Source organism: Sciurus vulgaris, assembly GCF_902686455.1.
Source record: "Sciurus vulgaris genome assembly, chromosome: 8".
Classification (NCBI taxonomy): Eukaryota; Metazoa; Chordata; class Mammalia; order Rodentia; family Sciuridae; genus Sciurus; species Sciurus vulgaris.
In genome coordinates this window covers 151427888-151447674 of record NC_136468.1, presented here as the reverse complement: position 1 = coordinate 151447674, position 19787 = coordinate 151427888, and the positions used below count along the sequence as shown (strand labels likewise).

The window sequence follows — 19787 nt, the reverse complement described above, 5'->3', positions numbered from 1 at the left end:
AGCACGCGACTTCATCCCGCGGTGCCCATTTCCCATCCGCACGGTGGGTCGGAGGAGCCCCGTCTCATCGGCTGCTGAAGAACCAACCCAGGTGCCACACGCGAGCTCGTTTCCAGAGAGCCACGTCCCCGAAACCAGCCTCCACCAACACTGCCTCCACGAGGCCCCAGCCAGCCTCCTCTCCACCTGCCGGCAGTTTCTCCTGAGACGGGAAAGCAGCCTCAGAGACAGAGCAGACATTCTTCCTGAGCTTGGCTGCCTGGCTTGCTGGGCTCGCGCGGGGACTTAGAGGCACGAAGAGCAGACGTGGGGTGAACAGGCTGGGCACCCGGGTCCACCCTGCCCACTGCAGGGGCCGCTGTGCTGGACTGGGGGTTCCAGTGGGTGCGCAGATCTGGGCTCTTGCCACAGAAGCGGGCAAACCCCGTGCCTCTCCGGGGGACCCGCGGCTCCGCTTCGCCGTGGCCATGGGTTCCTCTCCGACGCTCCCCCAGACACATGGGGCAGCTGGAGGGCACACAGTGAGGCCGAGGTTCGTTCTTAAACGTTCGCTTTCCATCTCTCTCCGTCCCCGGCCTCACTTCTGTCACCTGGGACACTGCGGTGGCTGTCACTGTCACCCTGCCGTCCTGGCTCATCCTGCGGAGCCTTTACTTGTGGTTCTGATAACACAACAGGAGCCGCCAGGAAGCCAGCAGGGGCTCGGCTGGGGACCCCCCGGTGGCTTTTCTGAAACCTTCAGCTGGGTGAGGTCAGCCTCCTGGGCCCTCGGGGTCCACAGTTCCTGCTGGCCCACATGTCTGCGCCCTGAAGCTCCACTGTGCCCCGGCCCCTGTCACCAGCGGGCGGACCCTCCTCCTCGGCCTTGGTCACAGCCTCCTCTGTGCTGAGTTCCTCTGTGCTCCTGTAAAACCCTCTGGTGTCATGGGCCCGCTCTGCTGGCAGGCTTTCGCTCTCAGGTATGCGGGAGGCTGAGCGGGAGAGGCCGCGGGCTGGCGGGGCCACAGTGGAGCACTTGGGTGCCCGCATGTCAAACGCGCCACGGATTAAAGCCAGCGCATGTTGAAACAGCGAGCAGGGACATGCAGCGATGAACACGTCAGAGGCTGACGTCGCTAAGCCACAGGCTCCTGAGCTATCAATAAGCAGTGTTCAGAGTTTCTTTAAAGCCTGTCTCGGGTGTCCTAGCCCTCCTGGTGCGCAGGCTGAGTCGCGCTGCCAGCCATTCCACCAAGTCTCCCCGCGGGGCCTACACTTCTGCGCTCAGGCTCTTCCCAGCCTCTCCTGCCCCCACCAGGCAGGGCCTGCAGGCCACTCTCCCCTCCGCACTTGGAGGAACGTGGTCTCCTCGGCCACTCAGCAGGGTCCTGAGCCTTAGGAGGGCGGCTCCCGAACCCAGGCTTCGGGAACCGTGTGGCCTGTGACGGAGCCGTCTGCCCACCATGCGGACTCCAGGCACGTTCCTGGCTCGTTCTGAGTCAGGAGAATCAGGCTTCATCGCACCTCCACGTCACCTTCTCCGCCGTCGCCTCTCTTGCTCCCTGGGACGGGCGGCCTTGGTCCATTCTCCTTAGTCATGCAGCCGTCGGGCGTGGGCACGCGTGGTGTGGTGGTCAGGATGATCCGGGCCGTGCGTGCGGAGCCCACGCCTGCTGCCCGGGTGAAAGGCCTTCGGGGGGCACGCCGTCTGGGATGTGGGAACAGCCCGGTGATGGCTGCCCTGCTTCCTCCACGCCCCTTAAGTGCTAAGAGGGTCCCACCCTTTATAAAGACGAGGACGCGGTAGGCGCTCGGGCACAGGGGCGTGCAGGGCTGGCCGCGGCCCGAGGCTGCCTGGCCACTGAGTCTCTGCGTCTTCCCAGCACGTGCCCCGAAGGGGCCTCATATCCCGGCCTCGGGTGTCTGTGAAATGCCAGCAACCATGGTACCTATGTCCTGGGGTTCACGCGCATCAGGAGGGATGATGCCTGGGGCCCCGTCCCCTGTCAGGGCTCCACGCCTGGGGACCCTTGTGCTCCTCACCTGAACTGCCAGGCAGGCAGGGACACTCTCCTGGCTCCAGGGCCCAGCTCCTCTTCTCTGGATAAGCTCCTAAGACTGCCTCAATGGTTTGGCACAGATGGTGACCTTCTGAAAGGACATGTCCTTGCCTATCACTCCAAGGGCAAAGGTCAGAAGTGGGTCTCCCAGGGCCAGGGTCAGGGTGTCTGTCTCGGGCTCCCTGTGAGACCCCCGGGTCCTGTTGTGGGCCCTCCCTCCACCTCCACGCTGGCGGCCTGCCCATGGCCCTGCGCCCTCCTCTGCAGCTGCCACCACATCTGTCTCCCACAGCAGCAGCTGCATGGTGAATGACCACCCCAGCAATCCAGGACATTCCCACCTCAAGACCCTCCACTGGCCGCAGGAGCCAGGATGTGGACGCAGCCTCGGTGCCCGCGAGGGGTGACCGGAGAAGGCAGGTGTGGCACATGTGCACAATGGCACGCTGGCCAGCCTGCTAAGGAGGGACATCCCGGCATTTGTGACCACGTGGATGACCCTGGGGGACCCGCGCTGATTGAAATAAGCCAGACCCAGGACAGACAGCAGGGGATCTCGCCTGCTCCTGCATACGGGGAGTCAGACGCTGGACCTTGAAGAGGAGGGTGGAGGTGGGGTGACCGGGCTGGGTGGAGGGGTCGTGGGGAGTCCCGGGTCAGGGGGCACAGAATTCCGGACGAGTAGCCTTATGGGATTGGCTGCAGCAGGGCCATGGTGGTTAACAACACCGTGTCGTACGCTTGAGGTTCCCAGGAGAGCGGCTGCCGACGACCTCGCCCCACGCGCACACGCACAAAGGCGGCTGTGGGTTGTGGCCGCTGGATCGTGATCATCGGCTCGTGGCTCACGTCTGCACCAAGACTTCAGCTTGTACCTTAAATGCCTGTGATTTGTGTGATTTTATTTGCCGATTACTGACTTGCCAGGGAAGCCGGGAGGGAAGATCCTCAGCTGCGGTCACCTCTGCAGAGGCCCAGACAGCTTCCACCATGGCGGCACCTGCCACGGGCCTGCAGGAGCGGCCCCCGGCCATGCTCTTCACGGGGACTCGCTCCTCACAGCCAGGGCCTGACCGCCCACCCGCTCACCCGGCCTTGGGCTGCGGGGCACTGCGGAGGCTCACAGCCCGTCTCTCTCCGCCCCCTCCCAGGTGTCCGACAGGTGTGACTACGTCTTCGTCAACGGGAAGGAGATGAAAGGCAAGGTGGACGCGGTGGTCAGCTTCACCTACCAGCACCTGAGCAGTCCTCTGGAGGTGACCGTGTGGGCGCCCCGGCTCCCTCTGCAGATCGAGGTCTCAGACACCGAGCTCAACCAGATCAAGGGCTGGAGAGTCCCCATCGTCTCCAACAAAAGGTGAGCGTGTGAGCGTGTGTGCACACGTGTGCTGTGTGAGTGTGTGCGCACGTGTGCTCTGTGTGTGTGCACGTGTGCTGTGTGTGTGCGCACCTGTGCTGTGCAAGTGTGTGTGCATGTGTGCTGCATGTGTGCACACACGTATGCTGTATGAGTGTGTGCGCACGTGTGCCATGTGAGTGTGTGTGCACACGTGTGCTGCGTGAGCGTGTGTGCGCACGTGTGCTGCATGTGTCAGTGTGTGTGCACACGTGCGCTGTGTGAGTGCGTGTGCATGTATGCTGCATGTGTCAGTGTGTGTGCGCACGTATGCTGTGTGAGTGTGTGCACACGTGTGCTGTATGAGTGTGTGTGTGCACGTGTGTTGTGTGTGTGTGTGCGCACGTGTGCTGCGTGTGTGAGTGTGTGCACATGTGCTGTGTGAGTGTGTGCGCACGTGTGCTGTGTGTGTGCACGTGTGCTGTGTGTGTGCACACATGTGCTGTGTGAGCGTGTGCACACGTGTGCTGTATGAGTGTGTGTGTGCACGTGTGTTGTGTGTGTGTGTGCACGTGTGCTGTGTATGTGAGACTCCCCAGCGGAGACCCACTCGAGCACGCTGCAGCTCAGGGAGCAGGGACAGGACCCCGGGAGCCCTGTGGCGTTGTAAGGTGTCTCCGGGTCTCTGCTCTGAGGTGCTCCCTGCTGGCTCCGACCCCAGCCCTTGGACGTCCCACCCCGCGGGAACCTCTGTGCCTGCCCGCCACCCTGGCCATCCCAACGGTCCAGTGCTCTCCGTCCGTGTGTGTCTGAGCCCCGCAGCAAGCCATGAACTCCTCCAGGGCTCAGGGGTCCCCCTGGCAGCCACAGGCATTGGGCCCCAAGTAAGTACCCAACCCACCCAACTGACTCTTGGACAGGCCGGCTCGGGACAGCGAGGAGGAGGACGACGAGGAGAGGCGGGGCCGCGGCTGCACCCTGCAGTACCAGCATGCCACAGTGCGCGTCCTGACGCAGTTTGTGGCCGAGGCGGCCAAGCCCGGGGGCCACCTGGCCCACCTGCTGGGCTCGGACTGGCAAGTGGACATCACGGAGCTCATAAGCGACTTCATGCAGGTGGAGGAGCCCAGGATTGCCAAGCTGCAGGGAGGGCAGGTCCTGACCGGGCAGGAGCTTGGGATGACCACCATTCAGGTAGGAAGCCCCAGGGGCAAAGGCCGCAGGTGTCCCTGTCCCAGCCATCTGTCATTCCTTAAAGCAGAGTCCACCTCCTGGACGTCCTGGCCTCAGCTTCCCATCCCTCCATGACATGGCTGCCACCTTGGCCAAGTCCCACCTCTGGCCCAATTGGTACCTAAACATGGTGGGAAGGTGGGGGCCGTCATGCCAGTGGTCCGGTGGGCAGGAGCCTGCTGCTGGGCAGGGTTCCAGAGAGGGCCTGCGGGCAATGCAGATGTTTCAGAAAATCAGAGCATCGTGGCTGTGCAGAGCGGGTGGTCCACCCCACAGGAAGCACACCTGGGAGCAATCTGACTTCCTGTTCCCACCCTCCCTTGCTCTGCTCCCCAGATCGTCCTTCTGCTCCTTTATTTATTTATTTTACTGGGACTTTCTACACACAGAGACAGGCGCCGTTCCCTGTGGCTGGCCGACATGGGCCTCCACTGTGAAGCCGTTCATTCCTGCCCTTCCCTGCCTCCTCTTCCTCTGCTCCCTGGCCTGCCCTGCATATCCATGACATCTGATTCCCCCACTTGGCTGTCTTTCCTGTCCTTGGCTCTTTTTTATTTTTTAAGTTTATTTTACATTTATAGCATTGGGGACAGAGCCCAGGACCTTGGAGCTCAGTGGAAGAGCACTTGCCCAGCAAGTTCCAGGTCCTTGGTTCAAGCCCCAGTGACTCTGGGGTTTGGGAAGAAACGTTTGTACAAAGGGCTATGCTGGGGGGCTGTGCTGGGAGGCTGAGCTGGGAGGCTGTGCTGGGAGGCTGTGCTGGCAGACCTCTGCAGGTTTGGTGGTTTACCCCCAACTGGGAACAAAGGATGAGTTCATTCCCTAACAGTGCCCCTCGGAGGAGGAGAGGAGAGGTCCTCGGGTAATCTGAGGTTTCTGAATCAGCTGCCCTGGGACTCCCTGGGGCTGCAGCTGCCCTGGATTAAGACGTAGCCATTCTGGAAAACCAATTGGTTTTCCAAAGAAGAAAACAGTCGTCCCTCCCTTGGTATCCACGGGGTGGTTTTGAGGGTACCAGATTCCACCCTGCTAGTCGCTTACATCACACAGCAGGGTACGTGCCTGTAAGCCGCGGGCACCTGCCACTCGCTCTGCCATCTCGAGATCACTCCTAATGCCTAACGCAGGGCAGAGGCCGTGGAATCAGGGCCGTACTGCGTCCTTCAGGCAATAAAGACAAGGGAGAGTCTGTACCTGTTCTGCTCAGACCCAGCTGATCCACCGTTGGCTGACTTTGATGTGGAGCTGGGGACGTGGGGGCCGCCTAGAAGGGTTCGGCTGTGGACCGAGAGTCACATGCACAATCTCTTGAAAGGGCCACTGTAGACTAAGGAGTTGAAAGACCCAGTCGCTGAGGCCTGGAAGCTGGACCAAGATGAGTGTTTGGTATGAAGCACCCACTTCAAGAGACAGCTGAAGGGCAGAGTGAATGACACCCTACTCAGGAGTCGGTGACGGGGAGGAGGAGACAGGCCAGCTTCCCACAAGTGGGACATAGAAATAGGCCTCTGCTCCTGGGGCCTGGCGTCCACCCCTTATCTACTGCCACCAAGTCCTGACTATGAACCCACTCGCCCACGTCCTTCTGGGGATGCAGGCCCTGCAGTCGCTGCCATTCAGTGTCACCCTCGGACCCAGAGGCGGGAGGTGACCTTCGAGTGGCTACCTGGGGCTTTGGTCCCGGGACACTGCTCGTAGCGGCTCATGATCATCACCGGGAGCCTGAGGAGAGAAGAGGGTCCAGGAGCTGGGGAGGGCAGCCGGACCCCCTCCCAGGAGGCTAGGCATGCGCAGGGCAGCTGGGCCAGCCCTCTGTCCCCGGGGCTCTGCCACCACTGTCCATCAGAAGCAGGACTTCCAGCTCAGCCACACTCCCAGCTCATGACAGGCGTCCAGAGGAGAAAGGGCCCGGGGACACGGAACCAGGGCTGGAGGCCCTGCGCCCACGCGTGTGAGAGGGGGCAGGAGGACTTTCCGGACTCAGGATCCCCAAGGCTGGGCTGCAAACGCCCGGCGCTGGGAGAGCAGAGGGGTGCGTAGACCACACGCCCTCTCAGCTGCGCCTGGGTTTCCCTGGGTGAGAGAGGAACAGACGCCCGACCCAGCTCGTTAGGTGATACGAAGGCTTTTTAGAAAAAAGTCATTTAAGAAAAATACACAACGTTGAGCAAGTAGCATGAGTCCCAGTACAGCGGCTGTTCCTTCCCGCTGGGGCAGCCGCCGGCCAGAGGGCCAGCAGAGCTTCCCTCGGCGGGGAGGGGCAAGCCCATGTCTCCAGTTGAGGTCCAGATCTAGAAGAAGCCCCCGTGGGACAGGTCACTTCCCACTCCTCCTCCGTCTGACCTGGTCCCCCACTGTGTGGGCAACTCGGTGCCATGGGGCAAATCCCTGGGGCCACACAAGCCCTTTCTGACGCTGCTGCTCTGCCCTTTAGATCCTGTCCCCTCTGTCGGATGCCATCCTGGCTGAAAAGACCATCACTGTGCTGGATGAGAAGGTGACCATCACAGACCTGGGGGTGCAGCTGGTGACAGGGCTGTCCCTGTCCCTCCAACTCAGCCCAGGGAGCAACAGAGCCATCTTTGCCACCGCGGTGGCTCAGGAACTTCTGCAGAGGCCCAAACAGGTGAGTGGTGGGTTGGAGACACAGGTCAGGTGGGTCTGGCACCAGGTGGACACCTGGTCAGACAACTCGTGCAGACTGCAGAAGGGCTTCCTAGAAGAGGGGGACATACAGCGGGTTTCTCACCTGCCTACCCCACATGCAGCGGGTGGCTGCTCCCCACATGTGTCCCAGGACCCTCTCCGAGACAGGAAGGCTGCAGCCACCAGGACACAAATGCAAACGGGGAGCACCCTGCCACCTGCGCGACTGTTGCCGGCTGTCTCACGTGCGTATTGCTGCTCTGTCCGAGCAGACCTGACTGGACACAGCAGGACCTCGCCAGTCATGGAGGGACGGGGCAGCGACAGTCTTGGGAGTCCCCACACCTGCACCACATCCCTGCAAGGAGCCCGGCACCAGGTCTGGGGACCGGGAAGGAGACAGAGGCTTGTGCCCCCAGTTCAGTGCTTAGCTCGCGGCAGAGTGGACAAGCGTGCTGAGGCCCATCAGGATTTTCTTTCTCGTTGTTTGAAGCCAGTGTGCTCACAGAGTGTGTGCTGTGTGCTTGTGTTGTGTGTCTGAGCGATGGACATATGCGTGTTTTGTGTATCTGTGGGTGTTGCATGCGTTGGTGTTCTGTGTACTGTTTTGTGTCGTGAACGTGACTGTGCGTTTGTGTGTGGCTGTGTGTGTGCTGAGTGTTGTGTGTACGGATGTGAGTGTGTTGTTACAATGGTTTCCAAAGAAGACCGTTTACAGGGGCCTTGCCAATGGAACAAGCCCCTCCCCATTCAGAAGTGGACCGTCATCATGTCTTAGAGACAGTCTCAGGGACGGCTCGTCCTCAGGCGGGAGGCTGGATGGCCTCCTGCCCTTGGAGATTCTTCTGGAATCAGTCAGGAACCTCTCTGCAGCTCTCCCTCAGCAGAGGAGTCAGAGGCTGGACCCTTCCCCGGTGCTCCAGCTGAGCTGTGGCCTCTCAGAGCAGGACAGTGTGGTGGGCCAGGCTCAGCCGCCCCGTGTCCCCAGCCTTTCCTACCCCCCTACGCGCCCTGTCACACGTCAGTGGGTCCCTGAGCCCTTGGCTATGGTCCTCAGGTGCAGGGTTTTGGACTGGGAAGCATTTGAAAGTGGACGATGCCAGTGACATATGAATTCTTGGCATAAAGCAAAGGTCGTTTTGTCCAGGAAGCGTGCTGGCCAGGATGGAAGACTCAGAGAGCCCAAGAGCCACCACCAAAGCTGCTCCCCCTCCTAATGGAGCAATAGGATCAGGGCCGCCAGGCGGGGGTTGAGGAAGCACTGAGACACAGCTGGAGAGGGCCGAAGAGCTTATCCCTGGGGCAGGCGCAACTAAGCACGCGGCTCAGATCTGCTCCACGGTTGGTCGGGTGGTCCTCAGTCCCCAGGTGGAACTCGGCTCTGACAGGTAGCTCCAAGAAATCCACTGCTCATTTGAATTTCCTGCCGAGACTTCATGGCAGAACAGAAGGTCCTGGCCATTCAGGCCATGTCCAGCAGCCTTTGCTCTGACATTGGTTCATGCCAGTGTCTAACTAGAAGTGTTTACTGCCTGAGCTTGAGGCCACCAGCTGCCTCCAAGCAACCTGGCTTGTTACACCCCAAAGCTAAGGTCACCAGCATCCAGCTGACTTCTGCCGCAGTCAGGAGCCCTTTGGTAGAAAGGAAGAGAAGCCCCAGCCAGCTCGACCGCAGGGAGAGGGGTGAAGATTGGGGCTGTCTCAGACCCAGCAGGGAGCTCGGCGTCTCTGGGGGCCTAGGTTGCACTTCCTCTGCCCTCCTTCCTCCTGTGGATGAACGCCACAGCCGCACTGGCTCACGCGTGATCCACGATCCCTCCAATTGCTCCGCTCCTGATTCTAGATCGACTCCCACTGCCCGGCTCCCATCTCCCCACAGCTACCAGCCTCCATCTGGGAGGGAGAGGAAGAGGAAGGACAGATAGCTCGGGCCGCTGAGGCTGCGGCTCTAACAGCAGCTGGCTCCTTGCTTCAGTCAGCTGGAGTCAGGTGGCAGGGCCGTGTCCTCCGTGTCCTGCTGCTGGGCTGGGGCGGAGCAGGCTTTCCCGGTGCTGAGGAAGGAAGGAGCGATGGCCTGCCCATCACTGCCAAGCAGAACGGCCCCTGGCTAAGACGAGAGACCGGCATCAAATCAGGTGGTCTCTGAAGATCTGCCTGCTCAGACTCAGGAGGAAGTTGGTAGAAAACAGCCAAAGAGGCAAGAGATGGAGGCGTGCGTGAACCGTCCGCCTCTGCCTCTCCCAGACTCCTGCCGGGGGGCCCAGGGGTGGAGGGAGAGGAACGGTCCCCAGCTAGCACGCTCCTCTGTCTGGCTGGTTTAACTCCGTCCCCACCCCAGCCAAGAGTGTCGGCAGGTGAGGGCCACCTACTCCTGTGGACTAGGAGGAAGAAGGCGGGCCAGCCCCACCAAAGCCTGCAGCCTGGCGCGCGTCCAGCCAGGATCTTTGATCTTGGACGCTCATCTTGAGGCAGTGTAAAAATAACATAGCGAATATTTTCCTTTAAACAGGAGACCCCGTAAGCGATCCCACTAAGCAGGGACGCCCGCCCTTCGCATGCGGTTCACTGCTGTGCAGAGGTGACCATCCTCTCACATCCCAGGAAAGCACACCTTGCTGCGCACCAGCCCACATTGTCCTTTTGTGGGTTTATTTTGATTGTGCGTCTTCGTGGGGCTTCATCCTGCCTGGCCTGGGTCTATCTGACCTCTCTGCACCGCGGAGAGGTTTCCTCTGCTCCGTGGCACCCCTCTGGCAGCTGTGTCCCTTTACTGGGACCCGCCAGTGAGCTTTCCAGAGCTTCCCAGCCTGTTCTGATTCACCTGTTTTCCTCAACAGGAAGCGGCCATCAGTTGCTGGGTCCAGTTCAGTGACGGCTCGGTCACGCCCTTGGACATCTATGATGGGAAGGACTTCTCCTTGCTGGCCACATCCTTGGATGAGAAGGTGGTCTCCATCCACCAGGACGCCAGGTTCAAGTGGCCTATAATCGCCGCAGAAACCGAAGGACAAGGAGCACTGGTCAAGGTGGAGATGGTGATCAGCGAGTCCTGCCAGAAGTCCAAGCGGAAGAGCGTGCTCGCCGTGGGAACCGCGAACATCAAAGTGAAATTTGGCCAAAACGATGCCAACCCCAGCCCCAGTGACGGTCGACACGTCGGGACGGGGATTGACCTGGAAAACGACACTGAGGACCGGAGAGCCAAAGCACCCTGGCAGGAGCCGGGGAGCCCAGAAGGCCGGAACCTCGGTAGCTCTTCCATGGGCCTCATGGAGGGAAGAGGAAGCACCACCCAGAGGTCCACCCTCCAGAAGAAGGACGGCCAGGGGGGCCCGCCAGACGGCGGCATCCACCTGCAGACCTTCCCCGTGGACGTCACCAGCTTCCCAGACCCGGCCGACCTCCCCAGGAGCAACGTGGAAACGGAGAACGACCCGGCGCAGGCATCCAAAGGGCTGAGCGACCTGGAGATCGGGATGTACGCTTTACTGGGTGTCTTCTGCCTGGCCATCCTGGTCTTCCTCATCAACTGCGCGGCCTTCGCACTGAAGTACAGGCACAAACAGGTGCCCTTTGAAGAACAGGAGGGCATGAGCCACTCCCACGACTGGGTGGGGCTGAGCAACCGGACGGAGCTGCTGGAGAACCACGTCAACTTTGCGGCCTCCCAGGACGAGCAGATCTCGGCCGTGGACCGCGAGCTGGACGTGGAGGAGAGCAGGTACCTCCTGGGCACGCTCGCCCAGAAAAGCACCAACGGGCAGCTGCTCGCGCCCGTGGGAGCCACGCTCGCAGCCGGGAGAGACCAGAGAGGCGAACCCCCAGCCTCCCCTACCTCGAAAAGGAAAAGAGTGACGTTTACCACCTTCACCGCCCCCTCTCTGGACGACGGGTGCCCCGAGGGGGGCACCACCGTGACGAGCAGAGAGGACGACATCAAGTGGGTCTGCCAGGACCTGGACCCCGGGGGCCGCCCCGAGCGTCAGGGGTACATGGAGCGGCTCCGTGAAAACGTGTGAGCCGACCTGGCCCCGTCCACACCACCTGCAGCCTCCAGCAAGGCATCAGGACCAAGGAGCCGGTGGGACAGGAGACGGGCGGCAGCGTCCACAGAGCCTCAGGAAGGGCCCCGCTCAGCTGGGGAGGCCCAGCCAGCGTGGAAGCTCACATCCCGGCCCACCAGGTCTTGCTCAGGGGAAGCTTCCCTCAACCTGCCCAGAAAGGACTCTGAATCGCTGAGCTTCTGAGCGTTTCCAGGAAAGGGTTTCCAGCAAAGCGTTTCCAGCCTCTCTCTTTAATCCAAGAAGTTTGGGTTTCATAAAATCCACATGACTCCAAAATTCAGTGTGACAGAGAAGAGAAGAGAAGCCAGATTCGGGCGGAGCGCGCCCGAATCCACGGGAGAGTGTGCGCTCGCCCAGGCGCGGCCTACCTGGCTGTGAGCGTGAGCTTCTTCGACAGGCGCAGCCCTGAGCAGGCACCTCCCGAAGGCCAGGCTGAAGCTGCCTGGGTTGTGACAGACCCAGGCAGGTGCTGGCGAGGACAGAAAGGCCACCAGTACCGTGTGACAACCTGCCAAGACAAACATCACCGCTCTTCCCAGCCACCCAGAGCCATCCTCACAGCCTGAGCCGAGGACACCGGGCACAGGACCTCTGTCAGTCCCAGGACCTGGCTCCTTCAGCAAGTCTGCTCTCTGGCTTGTCCTCCTCCCTGCCTCCCCACCTGCCAGGGCCCGCGGTCACCTGCGTCTGGGACAGGGAGGGCAGGGTCCCGCGTGTGCTCGGTATCCCCCCTGGGGCTGTGTCGACTCCAGAGCAGCCCAGGACGTGCTCCACCTGGAGGAGGCTGGTCCCGGGGAGTAGGCGGTAAGCACAGTGAATTTCGCACCGAAGGAGGTGGGCCTTCCCTGCTGCTGTTCGCCTTGGCCTCCCGCCAGCCACCGGCCATCAGGCTGTAGAGACAGACCGGGGTCCCAGTGGCGTGAGCAGGGTGTGCGGGGCAGAGGCGGAGGCAGGGGGCTGCACAGGCCTGTCAGCTCCGGGATGGGGGCAGGAGGGCGGCTGCCACCAGGAGGAGGTGTCCCACCAGCACGTGATCCTCCGTCGGCTGCTTAACGTCAGAAGGACACTTGGAAGGCTCTCCAATGGAAGACTGGGGGACAGAGGGCTGGGGTGAGCAGAGGCCCTCGGCCCTCTCACATGGAGAGCCGCAAGCTGGCGCAGCCCGCGGGGCAGGAGCTGAGAGGGTGGCGGAAGCACAGAGGGTCATGCTGTCCAGCAGCCCCCTCCCCTCTCTCTCTCTGTGTTTTTAACTGTGCCATCTCCCGTCTGTCTCTGTCTCTCTCTGTCTCTGTCTCTCTGTCTCTCTCTCTCTCTCTCTCTCTGCCCTCTCTCTTCTTCCTCTCCTCCTGCTGCTTTTCTCTGTGGGCCTCTATTTCCTTCCCCTCCTTTTCTCTGTGGGCCTCTATTTCCTTCCCCTCCTCAGCCTCCTCCTCCTTCCCTTCTCTCTCCGGGCCGCACGGTTGAATTCCTGTGATGTGACACCTGTGTCCACTCCGCCGGGCCACCCTTTCAGCCCCAGCACCCCCTCCACCTGTGGTGCTAACAGTCATCTCTGACCCTGGGATCCCTGCAGCCGTACATCACCTGCACCTGTCCCCAGTTTTCTTGCCTTGTGTGGTGGGGTGACTCGCTGTCACCTCTTTCCCACGAGTCTTTGCCCTCCACCCGGCTTACGTTTCTCCTTCCCGTGTGACGTTCCGTTGACTCCTGCAGCGGCCGCTCACTCCCACGCCCATCTACATGTAGAATGTCTTGTAGATTGTAAGAATGTAATATATATTTATAAACCTGCCTCCTGTAAATATAAAACGTGCGCTCAGCGGCATGGTGGCTGGTGGTTGTCCTTCTGCGCGCTGACCCCTCCAAGGGGCTGGCATCGGCTGCAAGTGGCTCTCCCGGTGCGGTGGCTTTTGGCGAAATGAGAATGCAGATGTGGGGATCCAGCACAATCCAATTACACCCTGACACCGTGTAATGCCGCTCTCGGCATTGAGGGGCTGTTGACACCTGATGACAAACGGCATTGTGTGCTGAGCGTCTCTCCTCCAGGACCGGAAAGGATTTGCAAATAAATCACACGTGTAATTCCCTCCTAAAAGCATGCTGAGCGATGGATGGCAGGAAGCCGGCGTTGGGCGCTCACAGAGCAGCTCTGCTGTGAGCGGGAGCCAGGAGGTCGTCTGTCCTTCTCCAGCCTGTGTCCTCACCTGCAGCACCCTGGGCCAGGTTCGAAGGCTGCCAGGGAGACCCCTGTCTGGCCTGCAGCTGGACGGCGCACCCAGAGAAGACAGTGGAGCCCCAGGATGCACGCCGCAGGCAGGCAGGATGTCCGCCTCTCCACAGCACTTACCGAGCAGCTGTGTGCCCGGAGCAGCTGTGAGCACCGCACACAGCGGAGGTGGCCACAGCCCCTCTGAGGACCTCCCCACAGGGGGCGGGCGGGCACTCAAGACAAACAACTTTTGGATAGCCATCAGTTTTACAGAAGGCAACAAAACGGGTTTCAGGATAGAGAAAGGTTGAGCCCACATTGAGAATCTTGGTCCGTTCACTTAAAAGGATCTTGTTCTCTAGTCTTTGCTGCTGGTCCAGACCCTGTGGGAGGGGCTTCCGCTGGTTGGACAGAGCAGGGGTGGGGAGCCCCCACCCGGGCCTCCCTGGCCGTGAGTGGTCCCATGTGTCCCCGTCTTGCGGGTCTTCTTCCCGTAGAGAGCCGTTTCTCCCCAGCTGTGACTCCACCCCAGAGGGAGGAAAGCAGGTGGAGGCAGAGGAGACCGAGCCCCAGACCATTAGCGGAGCATCACGTCAGTATCTCCCAAACAAACAGGGACGTCCTTGCCTAAAACCAACCGAAAGTGCCCCTGTGACAGGTTCCCCAGTGTGATCTGTGTGCCCAGAATTCAAGACAGTGCCGCCCGAGGTCTTAAGGAGCTGAAATCCCTACAGGGCGTCTTTCGAATGTGAAGAAAGTGAGGCTTCTGTTTCTCACAGTAAGTGACTGTCAGCTCACTTATGCCCCCTGCGGGCCGGGCCGGGAAGTACAGAGTCTCCCATCCGGGCTGGAGGCCAGAGCAAGCAGAGGACCGACCTCCTCCCACCACCTGGGGAGGCTGGTTCCGAGCTTGCTCTGCCTCCAGCACAGGCCGGGAGGCCTGCTCTCTGCCTCTCGGATTCCGATGCAGGAACGTGACCCTAACAGGACCACAAACTGAGCAGTAGAAACACACTTCCTGCAGACCTGGAGCCTGACGGTCTGACAGCGGTGACAGTTGGTCCTTCCGAGGGTTTTGGGGGCAATCTGTCCCCAGCCTCTCTCCCAGCTCCTGTGGTTCACTGGCCATCCCTGCTCTTCCTGGCCTTGTAGACCAGCAGCCTGAACTCCCGCCATCTTCCCCTGGCTTTCTCCCTGTATGGCTCTGTGTCCAAAGGTCCTGCTTCATAGGAATACCAGGCATGGTGGATCAGGCCCCCCTACACCCTTGTGACCACATCTTAACTAATTGCACAGCGAGCACTATTTCTAAACAAGACCACATTCTGGGGACTTGCTCATCCTCAGTCCAAAATATGAGTTTGGAGAGGACTTACCCACAGTGTTGGCCTTTGGTAGGAAGGTCCTGGGTAGTGGCCGCTTCAAGCGCCAGCCTGGGTACTGGGCGGGTGGATTCCACGGTCTTCCAGGACTGTGCCACCAAAGCCCGGCTTCGCCCCATTCCTCACCCATTCTGCACAGGACAGCCTGAGAGTGCGAGGGAATGGTTTGCCCAGGTGCCCCGGGACAGCGCTGAGCTGAGTTAGTCACCCCTGTGGCACTTCCCGGACATCTTCAGCTCCTCCCACCCTCACTGTGGTTGTGGCCCAGCAGATGATGCTCAGGCAGGGGTGTGGGTGGCCAGGGATGGTCTCCCAGGAGAACTGTGTCCTCCAGCCAGAGTCTTTGACCTCCTAGATGATGCTCCAGGTGAGGTGGAGGGAAGAGGTTGCAAAGAGGTTCAGGTGCAGCTTGACTTGGCTCAGAGGCGCCCCCGCCCGGCCATCTGGGCTCATCATGGCTGCGGCGCACCTGCCTTACCTCAGCCCCTGCGGGATGTGCACGCGGGGAAGAACTAGCCTGTTCAGCAAAGCCTTGTGCATGGGGGAAGGAAAGATGTGCACCAGGTACACCCTCTATGTATCAGGTGGCGGGATCAGTTTCCTAGGCTGCCATATGGAATTTCCACAAACTGGGTGCCCCAAAGCAACAGGACTGCATCCTCTCACCGTCCTGGGGGCTGGAAGTCTGGAGCTGGGGTGTCCTCAGGCTCCTCCTGAGACGGTGAGGGAGGGTCGGCTCTCCCTGCTGCTGGTGGCTCCTGGCTGTGCTGGGGTTCTGGCCGGAAGATGCCTGGCTCTCAATCCACTCATCTTCTGCCCCGCCCCCAGGCTTTCTCTGTCCAGGTTCAACATCTTCTCACGAGGATGCCTGTCACTGGTGTGGGTTCACTCCAATCCAGTGTGACCTCATCTTGCCTCTGTTACGCCTGCGAAGACCCCAAATGCACGTAAGGGCAGCGTCACACGTCCTGAGAATCGGGATCTTAACCTCTGAGGAGAGGGCCATGATTCTACCCTCCCCAGGGAGAAAGCAGTCCCCTAGCTTGCTATTTGTTTTAGGGACAATCTTTTCATTGCAAGGGATTAAAAAAAAAGTGAGTTTAAGAAAAAGAACAGGAAGAGTAAGGGACCGAATGCCTTGTCCTGGGACTGAACGGCAGAGGTAGCTTTGACCCTGACCGCGATCTACTTCTCTGTCCCCTCCTCTCCAGCGGTCAGCTCCGTGTTTTCCAACAATCGCAGAGGGAAGAGAGCCTGCCCTGCCCCTTCAGACTCCTGTTCAGACTCCTTCCGGTCAGGTCAGCTAGAGTCTCCTGCTGAACAGGTGTCTCACCCCAGCCCTGGAGCCTGGGAAAGGGAGAGGGCAGAGGCCCGAGGCAGATTCAGGATGCTTCTGCCCTGACTTGGGAAAACGGAGGCTGGCTTTGCAAACCCACAGGTCCCATTACCCACCACGGTTACGTTCCTATGAGGTTTGCTTTCTAGATAGATGGGTTTGTGGGTGGGTGGATGGATGGACAGATGGATGGGTTTGCGGGTGGGTGGATGGATGGACAGATGGATGGGTTTGTGGGTGGGTGGATGGATGGACAGATGGATGGGTTTGTGGGTGGGTGGATGGATGGACAGATGGATGGGTTTGTGGGTAGGTGGATGGATGGACAGATGGATGGGTTTGTGGGTGGGTGGGTGGATGGATGGACAGATGGATGGGTTTGTGGGTGAGTGGATGGATGGACAGATGGATGGGTTTGTGGGTGGGTGGATGGATGGACAAGTAGGTGGATAAATCCATGCAGGCATGGATGAGTGGGTGTTGGGTGGATACCTAGATGGATGAATAAATGGATGGATGGTGGTAGATGAGTGGATGTATGCCGGGATGGGTAGGTGGAAGGGTGGGTGAGTGGGTGATGAGTAAGTGGGTGCCAGATGGAGGGCTAGGTGGATGAGTGGGTGACGGGCAGGGTCTGCAGACACAAGCATCGAGAGCGGTCAACCACCTCGTAGGCAGCAGGAAGCCGACCTGCTCCCAGAGGATTGATCTTACGTCTTCTGGCTGCTCTGGCATATGGGCTTGGTGCTAGCACCTTTCACTGAGCCAAAAAATAAATCTTTGTTGATCACTTCAGAGGAGACAAAAATCCGCCAGATGCACTCCCCTCCCCCAAGAGACATAGAAGATAAGGTCCCTTCTCATCTCCCTCCGTAGAAACCTTGCTGGACGTTCAGGGTCCTCTGCAGAGGACGCCGAGTGTGAAGGAAATATCCCCACCTTCCAGATCGACCTCACCCTCTGGAGCCTGCCCCAGGGACTCCACTGATGCTCCTTAAAACCAGCATCTCCCGTCTACAGCAAGCGGGTTTCCCCTGGATGCTTCGTCTCCCTGGGAGGAGGAAGGGGGCTCCTCTTCCTCTGTAGGCCCCAAGGACTCAGGACACACTGGGCCACTGGGAGCTGTGCTGGAGAGTTGGGCTCGATACATTTCCCAGCCTGCCTTGCAGCTCAGGTTGGGGCTCCCAAGGAGCTCTGAACAGGAAGTGTGGACCATAGTGACCAGGGCCACTTCAAACACCGGTCGTTAAGGCTCATCGTGAGCTCTCCATGCCGTGACATGCGGCATCACAGGCGGATCCCTGAGTCACTGCAAAAGGAGCGTGGCCCTGGGGAGAACCCCCTCATCTGTCTCTTTTTGACAAGGCACAGACCTCTCTGTCCTGCCCCTGGTGTTTTGGGTGGCTGTTGCTATAGCAACACCTACCCTGACTGATTTATACAATAGTTATTGATTAGATGCTGCTTGGTTTATTGAGTAGCTGAATCCCTACGAGCAGGTATTCAGGTGGACTCGGGTGTGCAGGAGGGCAGATCCTTGGCAAGCTGGGGTATTTTTCCCCTTAAGGATCAGCAGGCCCTGGACGTCAAGGCAGACCTGGCCTGTGAAGCTGATCACATGTGTCATCTGGAGGGAGGAGAGGTCCCCTGAGGTCTAATTGCGATTCTTATTACCCACAATGGTGGGACTTGCTGGCTGGTCCCTCCTGGCTGGAGAGAGCTCGTTAGTGAGCTGAGAATTGGCTGTCTGCTTTGCTCATCTGTGGCACTGCTGCCCAAGGGCCTGCTTTCCCCAGCGGCCTTTGTGCTGGCTGGTTCTCCCAGCTGCCCCGATGACCTTTCTCCCTCTGTGTTTTGGGGCACAGATATTGTCACAAGGATGAGATGCTACAGCTCTGGAAAAGCAGGTTCTGCTGGGTTGCACCTCCCTGCCCATCCCAGGCTCCTTAGACAAGACAAGCTACTTAAGGTCAGATAACAGCAGGACTGGCTCCTTCTGAGAGTGGGCATCCTTCCAGCTTGAACCTCAGTGAGGCCCAGCTGCTCAGAGGAAGCGAGGGTTGCCATCCGTGCTCTGTGCTCCTGCAGCCTGGCAGTACTTTCCGATGCTAAGGTCTTATTCTGCAGCAGAGAGGGAGACCCGAAGAGCCATCTCGTCTCTCCGAGCTTCAAGTTCATGGCTTGCAACGTGGAGAGGCTCTCTCGGCCAGGCACCCCTGGAAAAGTGCTGCATACTTAGGCAGCACAGCAGTCCCCCTGGCCGGGCGGTCCTCCGGGGCCAGCCCTGCCTGTGGCCGGAAGCCATGCTGCCCTTTGGGACACTCCTCATCTCCAGACCCGAGGTCAGCTTTGGTTTGTTTGCGTTCCCTGGTGTCCACCTCTGTGCTGAGCCCCCAGTGTGGATCCGGGCCTCTGACCCAGGGTTTGGTCAGATCAGATGAACCTTATCATGCCAGCAGACCAGGCCACCCCGTTAAGATGCCAGGAGCCCTCACAGGATCATCAGAGGACAGTCACCAGGCAGTGTGGACACAAGAAGAGCAGTTAAGACAACAGCCGTAGCCCTTGGGGACGGTGGCCCTCCTGAACTGGGCCTAGCTTGGCATGGTCTCCTTCTGCTCCTGAAGAGCCCCCCGGCCTCACACTGTGGGGAGGCTGGGCTTGTGCACTTCGCAGTCTCTGGCCAGGTACCAGCTTGAACCCTGTAAACTTTGCCAGAGGATGATGGTCTTCCAGCTTAGAACAGGTGGTGAGTCCACACCCCAGAATAGCAGAGACTTCTGTCCTCCCAGCGGGTGGACAGAGTCCTGGGAGATGACATCACCAGCTCCTTCTTCGGTCCTCATTCTCTTAGGAGAACGTGAACCTGAGGATACCAAGCCATCGCACGAAGCTCAATGGCCCACCCAACTCCCTCTTCAGGTTTCCCATTGTCCACTGTCTGGATGGCTGTTCTGGGCCCCTCTGTCCCAGTGGGCAGGTCCCTGCCGGTCCTCTTGCCTGGCATTGGTTGCTGCTCAAGACCCAGCATGGGGAAAAGCTCTCTGCTCTCCCTGTGGGTCTCTGTGCTCCCGAGGGGCAGGTTCCTGGCCAAGACTGTCACTTACTTTCTACCACAGGGAAGAGAGTCACCCAGCCTGGGGGCCCCTTGGAGCTCCACTCTGGGACCCCGAAGAGAGAAACTTCCCAAGTTACCTTTTTTTCCATGAATATATAAACACGATCTAAATCCTACCTGTTTAAAAAGGCCTCAAGGAATATGTGAAAGTCGCAGTTTTTCCTTAAGCATTTGAAAATAAGTGGTTTAACAGCAGCCAGGGTAAAATCTTCCGAGTCCGTGGCTGGGAGGTCTCTCCAGTGGTCTTGCAGTGAGTGGAAGGCCCCTCCCTGCCACAGAGGAGGAGACGGAAGCCTGACCAGGCGGAGGACGGGGTGGGGCAGCATCCACGACGCCCCTTGGAAGAACATTTTCCCCATGCGTGAGTCCCCGTGGCTCCTAGGTGCTCCTCTGGCAGGGCAGCCCTGGGTCAGCTGACTGC

At 59.8% G+C, this 19787-nt stretch overlaps 1 protein-coding gene across 1 annotated transcript in view; it reads left to right on the top strand.

Moving 5' to 3' along the window:
• The window catches only part of TMEM132D (transmembrane protein 132D), a 504756-nt gene extending 492767 nt beyond the window's left edge, over window positions 1-11989 (top strand). Inside the window, exons 6-9 of the mRNA XM_079152482.1 lie at window positions 3191-3396; window positions 4296-4569; window positions 7043-7234; window positions 10092-11989. Of these exons, the coding sequence (XP_079008608.1) occupies window positions 3191-3396; window positions 4296-4569; window positions 7043-7234; window positions 10092-11273 (1854 nt within the window). The 3' untranslated portion in view covers window positions 11274-11989. The remainder of the gene's footprint in view (window positions 1-3190; window positions 3397-4295; window positions 4570-7042; window positions 7235-10091) is intronic.
• Window positions 11990-19787: the final 7798 nt, after the last annotated feature.